Here is a 17,943-nt window from a genome sequence, read left to right as displayed (position 1 = left end):
TATTGTCTACATTGAGAGTGCGTGTGGGTGCCAATAGGCCCATGCCCCTTTCGTCTTTCTCTCAATTTGCATATATCGGGCAAATGTTATTTTGCTCGACGTAATATTACCCGACGCAGACAATATAATAAAATCGTGTATCTAAATTCAACAATCTCTTTAATTTTTTTTTCTTTGTTTTAAGTTTTCTAATAATCTCTCTTTCACATTCTTTCTTTCATGTTCCCATTTCGTTCTACACAAAGCCCAACGGGCCCATGGGATTTTAATTGCCATTGGTGGTTGTTAATCGTGTTTTTTATATTTATTTTTTAAATAAATTTAAAATTAAGAATTCTTTTGTGATTTCATCTTTATTAATTTGTGACTAAATGAACAATAGTGGTCATTGTTATTTTTTAAACCTCAAAGCGACTTGTAATAGGGCACAAGTCAAGCGATTGGATCATGATAAGTTGAGATTTGCATAAGTAAGTCATATATTTGATTCCTTGTCTTACTTTGTGTAATAAAACAAAGTCTCTATCTGCGATTTATCTCATCTGTCAAAATTGAGAATACAAGCGACGAAGGATCACTCAAGGACGGTAATTTCAAATGTTAAAATTACTCAAGATATTATTATAATGAGTTTTGATCTCTTAAGTAATGTTCTTTAATTTATATTAAATTACGTTAATATGTCAATTTAAACATAATAATTATGTAGTGCTGACTCATTTAATTTTTCGAACACAACTTAATAAGATGAATCTCACATTATTATATTTTAGTTATTACATCAATGTTATTTAATATAAATTAAATAATATTATTTAAGAAATCAAAACTCTTACTATAATAAAGTAAATTATATTTATAAATAGAAAATCTGCGACAAAGGTGAGGTGAGGAGCCGATGGGTGAGGAGTGGCGTTTGGAGAATGTTGCTTTGCGTGGCAATTAAGCTGGTAATCTAAATGCAACTTAAGTCCAACTTTGAACATTGTATGTACCTCTCAATATCACGATGATTACTGGGAGGACGAAACATCAAAGTTTTTCGTCACAAAAGGATAAACACTACGTTTTTTTAGCTACTTGGTTTGGTTGCGCTCCATGGAAGCCACCACACCCACCAGATTCATTCAAATATCGCCCAACTCTGCTTTTATGTTAGTATTGCGGACTCCATAATCACATCCAATTAATGTCTTATGTTGATTTGATTTAATTATTTTTATCAATTAGTTTAGTCTTCAGTTTAATTTTTTAAAGTCAATTAAAATTATTTATTATTTATATATTTTATGCTCCATTTATTTGGAAATAAAGTCTTTTATATTAAAAATTATTTTTTTAATATTTTTTCAAAAATAATTATATGTACATCATGCATCATGAATGTATGTATGTGTATGTATAGACTAAAGTCATATATAGCCCCCTCACATTTTTTTCATTTAACCACTTAGTCCCCTCAACTTGAGAAGGGACTTATCCCTCAACTTTTAATTAAGAGCCTCTTAAACACTCAAGACCAACAATCTATTTGCATGCAATACACCCTAAAAAGAACTCTTGCCTTGGTGTTACTCTCGCTCGCGCTCGCTGTGGCTCTCACGCTCTCTGTGGCTCTCACGTTCTCTGTGGCTCTCGCAAAAGCTGTTGATCTCGCCCACGCCGTTGATCTCGTCGTTGAGCACGTTGTTTCCTTCCAAATCTTGTTGTCACCGTCGATCTTGGTATCTATGCTGGTCTGTGCGTCGATATCTCGCCGCCGAGATCTTCTTATCGCCGTGTGTCTCGATCTCGATCTCTCTGTTGATACCTTTGTGCCATTGTCGATGTTGGTCTCTCCGTCGGTATCTCACATTGGATCTCGCTCTCGATGTCGCCTTCGATATCTCACCATTGTCGATCTTACTGTCGCTCTGTAGGTGGTGGTTGTTGGGTCTCTCCGGTGAGATGCCCATCGATATCTCACTGTCGTTATCGCCGATCTTGCTATCGCTCTCACTTTCACTGTCGCTAGTTATCTCTGGTGAGGTGCCTTTGTGTTTCAATTTACTGCAAAATGGGCTAACATTTACTACTTGTCTATATGAATGTTAGGGTTCATTTTGTTGATGTTCATTGTGGTGTATGTAAATTTGCTTGGAAATGAAAATATGAATTTTGTTGATGTTCACTGTGGGTTCATTATGTTGATGAATTTTAGGGGTTTATTTTGGAAATTAAAATATTTTTAGAATTGAAATGAATTTCTTAATTTGTTGCCATGGTTCATGGTTTTGAGTAATAATTAAATAGATTCTATTGAATTTGATGTTGCTCTGTAATTGAATTTATTTTTGTTTATTATATTGTTTAGGGAATTTGATTTGCACATGGCTTAAAAAGTTGTGATGTTAAGGTGGAATCATGGGAGAAATTTTGTAATTGATAATAGGGTAAGAAGGTATGTTGGGGGCATTCAAACTGAAGACATTGTTGATCCAGATTTGTTGTCATTTATTGAATTAAATACACGTGTCAAGGAGTTGGGTTACACCAATCACGTGGCCATTTACTATAGATGGGTAAAAGATGTTGATGTCCCGCATTACACTTTAATTGAAAGGAGATCAAGATGTGCTTAGTTTCTGTGTGGTAATTGGGAACGGTGATATTATGGATGTGTTTGTTTAGCATATAGATAGTGAGGTTAACCCTTCAAGAAATGAGCGAAGTGGGGTGGGAGATTTCGAATTGCAGGGTTTGGGGGAAAGCACTGATGATAGTAGTACTGACACTAGCGAGAGCAATAGTGAGCAAAGTATTGACCCACCAGAAAAAGATGTTGGTGGACAGTTTATATTTACTGATTTTGATGATGAGGTTAGGATAGCAAGAGAAAGGTTGAGGAATGACAGAAAGAGTGTTCATTCTACACAAGAAGGGGAACTATCATTAGGGGAAGTGGGTAATGATGAGGGGTTCCATGGGGAACTTGTTATGTCTGGTACATCTCAGGGTGTAGTTGGGGGTGATGAGCCTTTTGAGAATAGCCCTGATCCTGATAGTAGAGGGGGTACTGACGAAGAATATGAGGATGAGGTTGAGACTATTCAAGGAAGATGACACAAACATAGAAATTTTCGCTATGATCCGAACTCAAAATTTCCATACTAGGAGTCGGGTATGATATTTAAGAGTGTAGATGAGTTCAGAAAGGTTGTGTCCAAGTATGCTGTGGCAAGGGGAGTAAAGCTAACCATTAGACCTAATGAAAAAAAAAGGGTCAGGGTGAAATGTAAGAATGATGCCCATGGTTATTATTTGGTAGTTTAGATAAAAAATCAAACAACTTCATTATCAAGACTTACAACCATGTACACAAGTGCTATAAAAGCAATAGGAATAAGTTATGCAATTCAAAGTTTATTGCTAGGCATTTCAGGGAGAGAATTTTGTCTCAACCTGAGATAAAGATTAGAGAAATACAACAACTCTTTAGAGAGTCTTTGAATATGTTTATGGGAAAAACAGTGTGTAGAAGAGCAAAGAATAAGGTGATTGCAAGTATGATAGGTAACTACAGAGTTGAATATGGTAGGCTACATGACTATGCAGATGAAATTAGGAGATCCAATCATGGTACGACATGTTTTGTTAAAGTAAAAAGGGGTGAGATGGCGTGCAACAATTAAAGAGATTTTATGTTTGTTTTGATGCTATTAAGAAAGGATATAAGGTTGGGTGTAGACCGATTTTGGGATTCAATGGATGCTTTCTCAAGGGTCCATGTAAGGGTCAACTTTTATGTTGTGTATCAAATGACGGTAATAATCAAATGTATCCAAAAGCGTGAGGGGTTGTGGATATAGAAAATAAGAAAAACTGGAAGTGGTTTATCTCTACGGTCAAGATGGACCTTGGTATGGAAATAGGTGATGGTTGGACAGTGGTCACAGACATGCAAAAGGGTTTGGATTCTGCTATTGTTGACGAGGTACCTAATGGAGAGCATAGAATGTGTGCTAGACACATATGGTCCAACTGGGCTAAGAAGTGGAGAGGTGAGGACAAGAGGAAGAAATTTTGGGAGGTTGCACGAGCACCGTTTGAGTAGTTGACAAAGGAAAAATTATATGAAATGAATAAGTTCAGACAAGGGATAGTTGATGACCTATTGTATTACAATCATAATACATAGTGTAGGGCATTCTTTAGAACAGATTGTTAGTGTGATACATTGGAGAATAACATGACTGAGACTTTCAATGGTTAGATTCTTAATGCTAGAATGAAGTCAATTCAAACAATGTTAGAAGAAATCAAGGTACAGGTGATGGAAATGATTGCAACCATGAGACAATTCACAGAAACATTGATATTAGACATTTCACCTCATGCAATGCAAAAGTTGGAGGCGAACAAGATCTTAGCAATGAAGTGTCACATTCGGTGGAATGGAGACAATGGGTTTGAGGTGTTGGAAGGGGAGTATGGACATAATGTAGATCTTAAGAACATGACATGTACTTGCAGGAGCTGGATGCTGAAAGGGATACCTTGCCAACATGTTGTATGTGCTTTGTTTCATAGACAGCTAAATCTTGAAGACTACATTGCAAAATGTTATAAAAATGAGACTTACCTAAAGGCATATAGCTTCTTTTTGGAACCAGTGAGAGGAATTAAATTGTGGCCAAATTCACAAAATCCAACTATTCAACCACCTCAAGTTAGGAAACAACCAGGAAGACCAAGGCTTAAGAGAAAGAAAGACAAAGAAGAATCCCAACGTAAAATTGGTAAATATCCCAAAACGGGTTTAACAATGAGGTGCTCCAATTGCAAGCAATTTGGCCATAATAAGAAGGGGTGCAGGGCAAGTTCGAGTAATCATGAGGTAAAGTTTTGATTAACAAATTTAATTGAAATCTAATTATATTTATCTATCATTTATTATTTTTATTTATCTATCATTTATTATCTTTATTTTACATATCTGTGTACATTAGTCAAGAAACATGAGTATTGTTAATCAATACAATACAAGTTTAACTAGGGTGGGACATGGAATTGATGTTGCTAAAAGGTCATATGCAGCACCAACAGTATCTTCGCAAGCCAAGCGACAAAATGTGATGAGCGGAATATGAGTCTTGTACAACAAAGCTACTAGGGTCATGACATATCAGGTATATTATTTACATATATCAAATACATTATTATTTGCAAATTTGTGTAATTCTTCTATTTTATTGAATTTTGTACTTGTTTGTTACAGTCATTAAATACCATCCCCAAACTCATACATGACCCAAGGAAGGTAAAGAGCTCAGCAATTGTCACATGAGATCTTGGCTTTAAACCACCAGGGCTGAAATGAAAATGAAAGAATGCAATAACAACCAATCAATTTCAACAACAAAAGGTTAACAAATTGTGAAGATGACAGCAACAAACTGGAGCTCAACAGCAAAATTAATTTTGTTTTAATGCAAACATTTGTTTAATTGCATAATGCAAGCATTTGTTTAATTTGCTTCAATTTTACTTCTAATCCTGGTACTGAAGTAACAAAATTAATTTTGTTTTAATGCAAACATTTGTTTAATGCAATAGGGGATTGATTTTTGATTATGAATGGATTAATTTGCTTTAATTTGACTTTCAATCCTGGTATTTCCAATTTTGACTTTATCGTAGGATGAATGAATATTTGATTATGAAATAATGTAACAGGGGATTGATTTTTTTTTTTATTATATAATCTAATATGAATAAGTTGATTTTCACGTTTATAATATAACAGGGGATTGATTTTACACTTGACTTGAAAGGATATAACACTTATATTTTTTAAATATTGGCATTTTAAAAAATTAAAATTACAATAAACAATAAGAAAATAATAAGTAAAAAATAAGAAGTATAAAATTATAGTGAGTAGCAAGAAAATCACAGCAAACAGAGCAAATAGTAAGAATTTAAACTAAATTTAAACTATAAGAAAATTATAGGAAAGAGAGCAAACAATAATAATTTAAACTAAATTTAAACTATAATTAATTATTTTTAATTTATATATTATTGATTAGTGTATATGTGATTATTTTTATAAAAAATAATCGTAATCAAATACAAAAGTTAGAAATTTATAACAATTTCTAAGTAAAAAATTAAGTCAATCAAACACCTTCAATTGATATTTTCCTTAGAATATAATTCTAGGCAATTGAATTACCTAGAAAACGTTTTCTTTTCATATAAATTCCATACTTACAATCAAACGCACTCTAAGAGTTTACTTCACGCGTGAGTTGATTGGACTGTGAGGGGATTGATGGATCTTAAATTAGAAATTAAAGTGTTTAATAGGTTTAAATTAAAAGTTAAGGGGGTTAATAAGTCCCTCTTCAAGTTGAGGGGGCTAAGTGGTTAAAAGAGAAAATGTGAAGGGGTTATATATGACTTTAGCCGTATGTATATATACATATAAATATATTTATTTATAAATATAAATGTAAAGATATTTAAAAATAATAATTTATTAGCTCTAGTGTAAATAGAAAATAACTATAAATTTTGAATTAATAAGTTACTTTACATGTTTAATGTAAGATATCTCAATATAAAAATATTTCTGATTTTTTTAATTTAACATTAAAAAATAAAAAAATTTAAAGATGCGACACATGACTGATAACACCATCATTAACCATGACTCTTAATATTATTTATTTTTAAAAAATATTTATTTATTATATCTTATTTATATTTTTAAAATTAAATTTATTAATTGATAAAATATTATAAAATGTAATATATTTATTAAAATTATTAAACTTATGACTTATTAATACTAATTTTAATATATCGCTTATCCATCAGTTTAACATATTCTCTGAGGGCAAAACGTAATATATTTATTATCAAATAATAACAGAGAGGGAGAGAGAGAGAGCGCAGACAACGGGTACCCTTGTCCGGGATAATTTAGTTACGACGGGAAACGATGGCAGCCAAGCAGCCAAACAGAACCTTATTCTTCATTTTCAAAATCAGGTCCGTTGACGCTTTGGTATTTAAAATTAGGCTCGGTTTTTATGTTGCCCCTTTGCCGTTTGGTTCGGTAAGCCGTTGAAGTTCCGAGCCTCACCCGAATCTACTTTTTCTTTTAAATTTCTTCTTTGCTTATATCCCTTTCTCTTCCTTCCTTCCTTCCTTCCTTCCAATCTTTGCTCATTTTCGCCAGAATCCTTATTGGACACACTTCAGGAACAAGATAGAGACGGCGCGTTATTAGGGCTTTGCTTTCTTGTTCTTTACTGGGAATGCTTTTACTTTCTTTATTTTGAATAAGTAGTTCACATTTATGTCTTCAATTCTCTGAATTTTTGGTCTGATCTTCACATTCAGCAAGCCCTAGAAGTCTTCTTCTTCCCGGGGATTTCCCTTAATTTGTGTAACTTCTCTCTCTAAAATACCCATTTTGGGGGGATTTGACGTTAATTTTCTTTTCTGGCTGCAATTTTCCGTCAGAATTTTGTGTTCTGTACTTGAACCTCACTCTCAGACCACGCAACTGGGATCTTTGGGTTTAGATTAGGGTTTTGAAGAACTAGTGAATATTATGAAAGGGGATAAGATGGCAAAGAGGTCTTCTTTTGGAAGCAAAGTAAGGAAGCGGCTATCTGATATTACCAATTCCATTCCTCAGCCCAAGTCCCCTATGCCGGATAAAAAGCCCTGCCCAGCTGATTCCTCCGCTAAGGAGTATATTGATCATCTTGTCAAGGTATAATCTTCTTTGGGTGTAATTCAATCTTTATGTGATGTCTTTTTCTTACAGAGATGCTCTCTTGACTGTTACACTTGAAACAGGAAAACATGGCACTTGCAAAACTTATTGCAGACAAGAAGTATCCCTCTTTGGTTTTGGATTATAAATTTTTATCCTTGTCTGTTTTTTTGTTTTCATTCACATTTCCGGTTTCCTTAATTTCTGAATGAACAGTAAAATTATTGAATTGACCGGGATAGAGTTGCAGAAGATGCGTACTAATCTTCAGAAAATGCAGATACAGAATTGGACCCTTGCTCAATCCAATAGCCATATGATAGCGGTTTGTTTTTGCTTTAATCTCATCGTTAGCTATTTTTTTTCTTTTTCCTTTTTGGACATTTATGTATAATTTTCTGATGGTCATTGTGTTTCATTGATTTCAGGAGCTTAATTTAGGCAAAGAAAAGGTAATCTTGTTATAAATACTGATTCTTTCTAGGAGCTGAAGTACATTTGTTTCTCCCGTGCTGTTAACTGTCCTAATATCTGTATTCACATTTAACTGGTTTAGTTATTCTGATTACAGCTAAAAACATTACAGCATGAGAATGTGTGCAAGGATGCATTGCTTAAGGCCAAGAACTTGGAACTGGAGGTTAGTTTTCAATTTCCAAAGCATTGTGATAATGAAGATTTATGACTAGTAAATTTTGGAGCTCGAAACGTATAGGAACTTGGAAGTGATGGTAATTCGGTATAGTTGTCTCTAGAGAAGTTAATGAACATCCGAATTGTGTAAAGAAACCAACGTTGGAGAAGCAACATGGGATGGGTGTATTATAGGGTTTTATTTTCCCTCAATTTGCAGTCCAAGGAAATGATATTGTGAGTGTTTCCTGCTCTGAAATCAACTTTCAGTGAGAAGGTTTGACATATTTCTATTATGTGGATACTTTAAAATGAGTTGAGATTTTGAGAACTATATCATGTAGAATTTGTGAACATTTGAGAATTAGGATATTCAGAAGGATGCCCTCGTTGCTCCAAGTGCCTATTGGGATTGTGTTTGTTTTCTTCCACGTTAATCCATCTTGGGAGCAGCTTTATGTCAATGGAACTTCCGTTACCTGATCTATTTTATTGCCATACCAATTTCGGTTCTTTTCTTCTTTTGGTGAACATTCTTCCATTCTATTATTGCAACAAATTTTTCTCAACTAGTCTTGATTGGATCATCTTTGTGACGGATTGTAGTGTATGCTGACCATTAGAAGCTGATGAAAAAGTTGGGGTACATTAAGTAACTCAGGACTGATAAAGCCATAAATGGATAGAAGACAATCAAAAGAGGCAACAGGAGGTAGATTATATCAATTTTTTGGATGAGAGGATGAGGATTTAAATATTCTGTCCGCGGTTATCTAGCACATAAGAAGAAAAATTCTGGCCTTGGTTTGAGGGGTCACTGTGCCAGCAATTTGACCTTAGTTTGATAATTGATACTGTAAACTATCTTGATACAACTTGCTGAATAAGAATTTCAATGATTACTGAGTGGAAATTGAAGAATACAATAGTAAGGGTGAAAAACTGTCTCGTTAAGACAATAATAATAACGAAAAGAAATTAAGCAGTTATCAAAGAACAATTAACTGCACAAACCCCACTAAAATTTATGTGAAAACCCTCCAATTAATAAGAAGGGCAACAAGTGGGAAAATATGAAATTTATTATTATGCTGTAATTAAATAATTGAAAACAAACAATAACAATTATCCTCTCAAGTATTTTTCATATGCTCAAGGAACACCAAAATTAGGAGGAAATACAGAATTATTTAGATGACAAAAAGGGGAGGTCCTTCTTGTTCTCTTACTTCGACATGAGCTAACAAAAATTTTACTACTGGGAACCTGTACTGACTCTCTTGAACCACACACCAAGAGTTCTAGATTCCTTTGTAGTCTTAGGCTTTGTACCTATTTATAATACTCTACTCACTATTTTTGCAAAACAGGGTGGTTACATTTGTTAATGATTTTTCCTTTAATTAATCAAAGGCTTTCCATGAAAGATTAGTGTTTTGTCCATTTATTATATTCTTCCATAATCATTTAATTTCTTTGACAATTATGATTGTTGTTTTGTCAATCATGATCTAGTATTAGATATTAAAATTTTTGTAATTAGAATTTTGGATTGTCAAAAACGAGTTGATTAGACCGATAAAATCCACTTAAAGTGATCCAATTAGGTTTTTTGGCCTAGGTCTATCTCAGCATTGAATTATGTGTGATAAAAAAATGTATTGAAAACCTATAAATTATTGGGCTGCTAGGTCCATTCAGGATATTATGGTTGTTTGCCCCATTGAAAACTTTCATATAATTTTTGGAGAAGGAGAGAGAACACCTAGTTAAAACACGTGAATTTTCTTGCGTTGATTCAATCTATCAGTACCAACAGTTAGCCTAAAGGAAAGATTCAGATGGTTATAAATTCCAGTATTTTTTAACCCCTTTTCAATTGTGTGTTTTGTTTTTAATATTGACATATTATATCCAACGTTAGATTCAGTATTGTTGTTTGTATTATTCAGTTCACACAAGGCGATCCTTGGGAACCCTCCCTGGTGGAGATAATGGCGCCATTATCTACTAACTTAGTAAACGTAACACAGTACACAAGTCCCTACGTGTCTTAAGCGGACTACCTAGATGTTCCAACCTAAGTTTTTGGGCCATTTCATATTTGGAATTTTCCTTATCATGAAGGATCAACCTTTGTGATCCTAAGCCTTGTCCATCAAGCCTAACCCAGTAACCCCGCTCGTGATAAAAGGGTGTTAGCTTATTGTTGGAGGCAACGCATGCATACTGATGCTCAGTTTAAGTTGATTCTAAGAGAGAGAGATGATGGAGGCCTATCCGTCCACATACTACCTCATGTGGTCGGTGCGTGGAACCTTGTATATGGTGGTGATTGCTACCATGGAGTTGACTAGGAATGCCATTTGAGCACAGGCAGCACAAGTGTTGATTTTCTTCTAATTAACTTTCTAAGAAAGATTTTCACCAGTAGCCTGTTGAGTCAATTGCTGTAAATATTGAGTGTAATATTTCTCTAAAAGGAAAAAAACAACAAAGAGGCATTGAAGCTGATCCAGTCATGATATTTATTGGTTATGAGCATAAGAATACCCTATGTTATTGAAATGGACATCTTATTCAAGCATTTTCAATGTGCAGTAGGCCACCCTTGCTGAGATGCATAATGATAACGACCATGCATATTTGCAGTTTTGGAATTTAAGTTGAATTTAAACTCCAAAATAATTTCAGTTAATGTTATCCTCTTGATTTTGCAGGGGAAAGGAAAAATGAAAAACAGTCAAAAGAACTGCTGTGAGGTGCTTATCTACTTTTGAGTTGGCTGTTATTTTGCTAGAATCATTCTCTCATTTCTGTTTCTAACTCCTTTTGGTAGGTTGGCTCAATTGAAGGGGAGATCATTGATGAACATAAATCTAATGATGACAGTAAACCTGGTAAAGGCGGCAGAAGGCGCTCAACAAGAAGCCAATGTAAATCTGGATCACAAAGGAGTTAGTTTGAACGTTTGTTATTGATTTATATTTAATGTTCAGTGAGCAGATCTTATCTGTGTTTGCAGCTATGGGATCTTTGACTGTGTCTCAACACATGGCCGAGAAAGAGGCATCTGAAAGCAAAAGGTTAGTTCAGACATTGAAAATTATGGAAGAACGCTATTGTTGTGGCTTCTGTGAGCTCACTACTCCATGTTCCTTGTTGTGGATAATCTTTAAAATTATTATATGCCACCTTCAATTGCGATTGATACTGCTATTGTTATGGCTGTTAATAGAATGCATGTTATATATTAGACGTACACAAACGCAAACACAAAGAAAGTTAAAGAGTTTTTTTTCCTGAATAATTACAGTTGGAGCAGCCTATTGTAGTTTCCAGGATCTAAAACCACATAATTCCTAGAAGCATGCAACCAGCAGTTGTTGCTTTTAACAACCGCAATAGAGTTGTTGTATAACATCATGTCACTGCCTTTTCTTCAGGCGATGCTTGAGAAGGCAATCTGCTAGATTTACATCCCAGCAGCATGAGCCGGCAGAAAATTTGTTCGAGATAGCAGATCCCGACTTTCTAAATGGTCCAATGCATGAAGGCGCTGCTGCTGCAGCAACTCAAAGATCTGATGAAACTCCAGACTCAGGAAGAACTAGAACTTCTTTAGGCAGGCCAATGCGAAAAGCAGCTGAGAAAGTCCAGTCCTACAAAGAAATCCCTATTAAAATTAAATTGCGGAGAACAGAATGAGCACAAGAGAGAGACTGATGATGAAGTTGTTTTCAAATTATGGTTAACATTCCCCTTTCTTTTTGGGGGGTGGATTTTATTTTACAAGTTACTGCAGAAACTGGTCTGGCTTGCTCAACATGAATTGTGTCATCAAAACATAACTGTGAGGTTCATAATCTCTTGTAGATAGAGATTGAACTTAAGATGTTGATGCTGGGGCAACTTGATGCTTTTGCCAGCTGCTTTATTCACTTGTATGGTTAAAGTTTAAGCAAGAAAGCATTCTACTTGACCTTTTTCGCTGGACAACTTATGAGTTTGACTCTGTTTTCAATTTGACTTCTAATCATTAGCATAGGTGAGTAGGACAAGGTAAAAAGGCAAAAAGGGATTATTTAGAAGTAGTCTTGGGGCCTTTTTGAATGAAGGGTTTGGGTTTGTCCCTATTTTCGATTGTTGTCAAAATCATTTTTTATACTACAAAAGATCTTTATACAAATAATTCAGATCATATAAAGTGGGTGTAATTTATCCTATACTGTAACTCATATCTGAGGCCTTAACTAACTATATTCTCAAATAGAAATAAAATTTTAAAAGTGTTTATTGTAGTATTGTCTGGATGGTATATGAGGAAGAGGTGATGTAAATCGGAGAGAGAATGAAAGAAGCAAGGAGGAAGCTGAAAGAAAGCAATGCCGTGGGAAATCAGGAAATGGCAAAGGCAAAGAAAGGGGGAGGAAGAAGCAAAAAAATGGAAAACGCCAAATTCCCCCCCCCCCCTCCACCCTAAAATCAATCTCAATTAGTCCCTCCCTGTACGCCAAATTATCCTTTCTGCTGTGCTGTGCATTTAGTGCCCGCTCAAAGTTGCAGTGTCTTTCCCTCTTTTCCGTACAAATAGAATCCATTTTTTCTTTTGCATAATAAACTATTTTTATCTTACATAATAATTTTTTTCCTGAAAAGAGTTTTTATGATTTTATTGTATTTTTTTAAATAAAATTATCATGTTGTTCATAATGTTTTTATGTGACATTGAGTATTCGAACTTTCAGTCCGATTAATCTTTTATGACTTTACATGACAATCAAACATGTCTCATAGGTCATTATCGACTAACATTGACATAATTATTAATAATTTTATTTTAAAAATCTTTTTTAAAATTATCATTCACGATAATAATGATAAATTAGCGTTGTCTTATCTATAAAAATACTTATTTGAAAGATATTAATGATTTCGGGAAAAGAAAGTTGTTAGTGATTAACAACTCTTAAGTAGAGACTCGTAAATTATATGTTGGATGATATTTCAATGGCATTAAGTAATTAATTTTAATACAAATTTAAAATATATTTTTGTTAAATTGATTTGGAAAGAAATTAATAATAAAGCTTAAAACGATTTTAATAATATTATTATTATAATCCTTCTTTATTTGGAAAAAAGTAAAAAGTATTAAAATGGCAACCGGGGCAGAACATTATGTTTGATTGATGTTTCAGAGGGAGTGGGGGACACATTATATTTCGGTTGCATTTGTACAAAATGGCTCTCTTCTCTCCCTCTCCTTCTCCAGGCAGATGAATTTACAATTTCCTCATCTCTGTTCTGTTTAATCATTATCTTCCTCGTTGATTTCTTCTGGACTCTGAGCTCTATCAGCCTACTGCTCTCGGATCGGATACGCTCTCTGCGTTTCCAGATTTGAGCAAAAAAAGAGAGGAAGAAATAAAGTATTTATTCGCTGTGATATTCGTGGAAGTGGTCGCGCCAAACCATCAGACATTACCTCTGGAGCTGTGAAATTGGTCGTTTCTGGTGTTGATTGCACTGTGGATGCTTTCTGTGAGGATCGGATTCAGAGCTGAAGATGCGTGGGATTCAGATCGCTGAGTCTGCATTTTGAGGCGGTGACATGGAGAGCCGCGTGAAGAAGTACCGGCAATTGAGTCCGGAGAGGGCGAAAGTATGGACGGAGAGGTCGCCAAAGTACCAGCAGGTTCTTCCGAGAGTGCCGGTGGTTTATTATCTTTGCAGAAATCGGCAGCTCGAACATCCTCACTTCCTCGAGGTTCCGCTTTCGTCCCCAGATGGGCTCTACTTGAGAGGTATAAGTTATATGTTGACTTCTGAGTTCACGTGAATAATTTGTTGGTCAATCTGGTAGTTTTGAGATTTTGAAAATTTGTGTTCGTTGTTGTAGATGTGATTGCTAGGCTTAATGCCCTGAGAGGCAGAGGCATGGCTTCAATGTATTCATGGTCCTGCAAGAGGTTAAACCTTTTTATGACTTTCATAATTTTTTTCATTCTTGGTTCATTTTTCTGTTCAGCGTTTTCTTATCTTGCCCTTCAATTTTGGGCTGCAGAAGCTACAAGAATGGGTTTGTGTGGCATGATCTGGGAGAAGATGACATAATTTTTCCGGCTCATGGAAATGAATACATTCTGAAAGCTTCTGAACTCTTTGAGGAATGTAATTCAGGTAGGAAACGAAGCCTTCTGTTTGTTTGCTTTTGTTTTGTTTATTTTTTGGGTCCCTTAGTTTCAGGAATCTATTTGATCATACAAGGCAAAATACAATTGGACTGTGATACCACGTTCTAATTTTGGTTAGCGTTCTTAATATTTTTAGGAAATACTCTTGTTGAGGGAAAAGATCAAATGGATACTCCAAGGAAATCTAAGGAACCTTAGATAAGGAACTCTTCAAAAAATACTTGAACATTTAGTGAAATTTGTACAAACTCATTATGAGAGTTCTGTTCTGCTAAATATTAAAAATTCCCTTATTAGAAAGGTTATTAGAGTTTTTAAATCTTTGATTGCTTGGAGTCTAGAAGATAGAGACATGTTTTGATCTACTTCCCGCAGTTGGTTGATATACATTTACTTACAAAAAGAGTAAAAGATAATATTATTACAGAATACATGTGAAAATATATCTTCATGGTTTTGAACTCTAAATCATGAAAAAGAAGAAATTCAGGTTCACCATAAGCAAAGATGAGGTTAACATAACTAATATAGGACAGAAAGAGCCGAGGACTTGAAAACTAGGTTCCCTGTTTCCAGGTCTTGCTAGTCCTGCTGCAAATCAATTGCAGAATCCAAAACAATTACCAGAACCAGTATTGTTGAGGAGTCATGATGATTCGTCATCTTCTTCAAGCATGACTGGGAGAGATATAAAGCATTCTCAAGATGATGAGCTTTCTCCTCCAATTCAATGTCCCGGTTCATCTGGTGTGTCCCCACAATCTAGTGATGGGAAAAGTTTCCCCTTGAATGGTTGTCCAAGCTTGACAGATTCTGAGGTTTACAAGGGTGATGGTATTAAGGATGGAAATGTTTCCTCCTTGAATGGTTGTCTAAGCTTGACAGAGTACAAGATTTACAAGAATAATGGTATGGCTGATGCTTCCACTCAGACAGAGGAAAATTTAAGGAGAACCAATAAAGCTCAAGAGACTTGCACAAGGGGCATTTCAACTGATGAAGGCTTGTTGGAAATTGATAACAGTGGGTCTTGTCAAAACCAGGTTCCACACATAAAAGAAATGCCTGATATTTCTAGGAATTTGATCTCCCCACCTCTGTCTTCATCCAACTACTCTTTGTCGCATGTGAAGACTGAGACCTTGGGTTCTCTAATGAGAGCCGATGCTCGTAATATCAACAGCTTTAGGATACTTGAAGAGGAGGAATTGCGGATGCCATCTTATACAAAGCTCAAGGCTTCAGACCTGCTGATGCATTTACTCTCCTGTGGGTCAATTGCAGTGAAAGATCACAGCTTTGGTGTGATCCCTACCTACAGGCCTGAGTTTTCACATTCAAAATCTCCCTCACCATTCTTCTCAACATCATTTGTGTTGGGAGAGCTTGATTGCCTGACAGAGAACCCAAGATTCAGAGGTCTGAGTTTGGAGGATAAGGAATACTTCAGTGGGACCTTAGTTGAGACAAATATGCTGAAGGAAGAAGGGCATGGCTTTAATGCTCTAAAGCGATCATCGTCATCTTCTTGTCATGCTGACAGGTTAGTTTACTTTTAACACTTAGCTATAATTATGAGATGTCTTTACAGTTTGTAATTTACGTCATTATCTCTTTAATTGGGTGGAAGGAAAGGTGGGCTGGGGGAGGGCGGAATAGAGAAAGGATGGAGTCTGAGTTGGCTGTTTGGCAGGGAAGAAGGGATCAGGGAGGGGGAAGAGAAAAGGGAGAAATGTTGAATCTTCTATAAAGCACCAAAAATGAGTGGGCGAGAGAGATAGAGTTCATTTCTTGACAATTGCAAATTTACAAGGTAAAAGTTAATTTACAAGTGATCCTTATTAAGAAGGGAGATGTGGATATTAATGCGGGTGATTTCTGTGATGAAGGTAATTTACTAGATGCGGAATCTTTTATAAAAGCACCAAAAAGAGTGGTGGATGTTAATGTGGATGATTGCTGGGATGAAGTCCTTTAGCTTTACATTACTGAATAATTTGGAAATTAAATGGTAATGCAGGAATCATAAGCAATTGGATTCGTCTGCAGACAATGAGGAGACAACATCAAGACATTCAAAGTGCATCCCCCGCTCAATCAAGGCTTCATTTAGCAGGCATCCAAGAAGTGAATCAATGAGGTCCCCTCTTTCCGAAGGACCAAGAGTATCTTTTGATGGAATGGATAGCTCAAGAACCATGGTCCCTCACATACCCAATGACAGCAGCAGAAGAATCATGGAACCTTCCTCAGGAAAGAACCAAACAACAAAACTAGATTCTTTCGGAGAAGACAAGAGCAAGTTCGTCAAAATAGAAGAAAGTTAAGTGTCGACTCCACCCTATTTTGTTACGGACACTGAACTAATCTGCCAGTTTTCCTGCTCAAGTTGGTTGATGTTTTTCTTTGATTCTTCTGAACAGGCTTGCTTCAGGGGCTCGAGTTATAATCCAATCTACAGAACCTTGTGATACCAATGGCAACTCTTAGAATAACATTTTGAAGCTCGATTGATGGGGTATGGCGGTCACGTATTATTTGTCTAATTGTTTAAAATTTTTGGATTCCTAAAAGAAATTTGTATAGATGGCTCTTTAAATTCAAGAAAAAGGTAAAGAGAAAAGCAGTAAATCTCTCGTTAGCTAGAGGGGATGGGATGGGGGTTCAGTTGTGCCATGGGCAACTATTCCCCTGACCTTTTCACCGGTTTTCACCAGCCATTGATATCATCATAGCAGGTTTCTTTGTTACTCTTTTTCGCCTTAGTGGGGTTCTTTCTACCCTTTTTCAGTTTTTCTTTTTCCCTTCTTTTTGTTCATTGGATTTCTGTAGCCATTAATCAAGCAATATATATGTGCGCGCTTGCGCTTGCGCTTGTAGCTACTTTTCTAAATCAGCATTCTTGGGAGGACATTGGATCCCGTGCCCCCTAAAAACGTGGATCATTGACAAAGCAAAGAATTCAAAATTTGGAGCCTTGCCACCAAGGTATTTTTGAAAGTGTATGGTTGTGAGATATGTTTTTTCAGTCTTGAGATTCGTGAAGAAATAAGATTAGGCTTTTGTTATATCCTTTTCTTTTATATATGTCACGTTTGTCTTAGTTTTATGATTCCTCAATAACACCTCTTTTTTTATTTTCCCAGTTTTGAAGGTAGCATGAGAATTGTTTTTTTCCCAATTTACGCCAATTGGATTCTACTGCTGGTACAATAGGACATCACCTATTTATTTAGTGTGAATTACACGTGTCACATTTAAAGTTTTACTAAATTACAGTGTGTACTTTTTATATTCTAAAAATTACACTAATTAATTTTTCTAGATTAAAAAATTGTT

The 17,943-nt window shown here is 35.3% G+C and overlaps 2 protein-coding genes across 2 annotated transcripts; both read left to right on the top strand.

The window, feature by feature from the left end:
* Window positions 1-7,121: 7,121 nt before the first annotated feature.
* On the top strand, window positions 7,122-12,397 carry LOC127796526 (SHUGOSHIN 2). Its single transcript, XM_052328699.1, has 9 exons — window positions 7,122-7,771; window positions 7,858-7,895; window positions 7,991-8,099; window positions 8,203-8,226; window positions 8,346-8,414; window positions 11,128-11,169; window positions 11,247-11,343; window positions 11,433-11,493; window positions 11,854-12,397. Exons 1-9 carry the CDS (start codon window positions 7,607-7,609, stop codon window positions 12,113-12,115), a joined length of 867 nt encoding a protein of 288 aa, XP_052184659.1. The 5' UTR covers window positions 7,122-7,606; the 3' UTR covers window positions 12,116-12,397.
* Window positions 12,398-13,612: 1,215 nt separating this feature from the next.
* LOC127796249 (protein SOSEKI 3-like) lies at window positions 13,613-17,741 on the top strand. Its single transcript, XM_052328299.1, has 6 exons — window positions 13,613-14,214; window positions 14,310-14,379; window positions 14,475-14,590; window positions 15,181-16,147; window positions 16,625-16,926; window positions 17,028-17,741. The coding sequence occupies exons 1-6, from the start codon at window positions 14,022-14,024 to the stop codon at window positions 17,051-17,053; spliced, it is 1,674 nt and encodes a 557-aa protein (XP_052184259.1). The 5' UTR covers window positions 13,613-14,021; the 3' UTR covers window positions 17,054-17,741.
* The last annotated feature ends 202 nt before the right edge of the window (window positions 17,742-17,943 follow it).

The sequence above is a fragment of the Diospyros lotus genome, chromosome 3 (assembly GCF_014633365.1).
Source record: "Diospyros lotus cultivar Yz01 chromosome 3, ASM1463336v1, whole genome shotgun sequence".
Lineage (NCBI taxonomy): Eukaryota > Viridiplantae > Streptophyta > Magnoliopsida > Ericales > Ebenaceae > Diospyros > Diospyros lotus.
The sequence above is the reverse complement of the archived record's forward strand: the minus strand, read 5'-3'. Positions and strand labels throughout refer to the sequence as shown.

Bases quoted from the DNA above. Each gene is read 5' to 3' on its own strand.
- LOC127796526 (XM_052328699.1), top strand. From the start codon at position 7,607: ATGAAAGGGGATAAGATGGCAAAGAGGTCTTCTTTTGGAAGCAAAGTA. The intron at 7,772-7,857 runs GTATAATCTTCT...CACTTGAAACAG, and splicing joins ATATTGATCATCTTGTCAAG to GAAAACATGGCACTTGCAAA. The intron at 8,415-11,127 runs GTTAGTTTTCAA...TTGATTTTGCAG, and splicing joins CCAAGAACTTGGAACTGGAG to GGGAAAGGAAAAATGAAAAA.
- LOC127796249 (XM_052328299.1), top strand. From the start codon at position 14,022: ATGGAGAGCCGCGTGAAGAAGTACCGGCAATTGAGTCCGGAGAGGGCG. The intron at 14,215-14,309 runs GTATAAGTTATA...TCGTTGTTGTAG, and splicing joins AGATGGGCTCTACTTGAGAG to ATGTGATTGCTAGGCTTAAT. The intron at 16,927-17,027 runs GTTAAGTGTCGA...TCTTCTGAACAG, and splicing joins GTTCGTCAAAATAGAAGAAA to GCTTGCTTCAGGGGCTCGAG.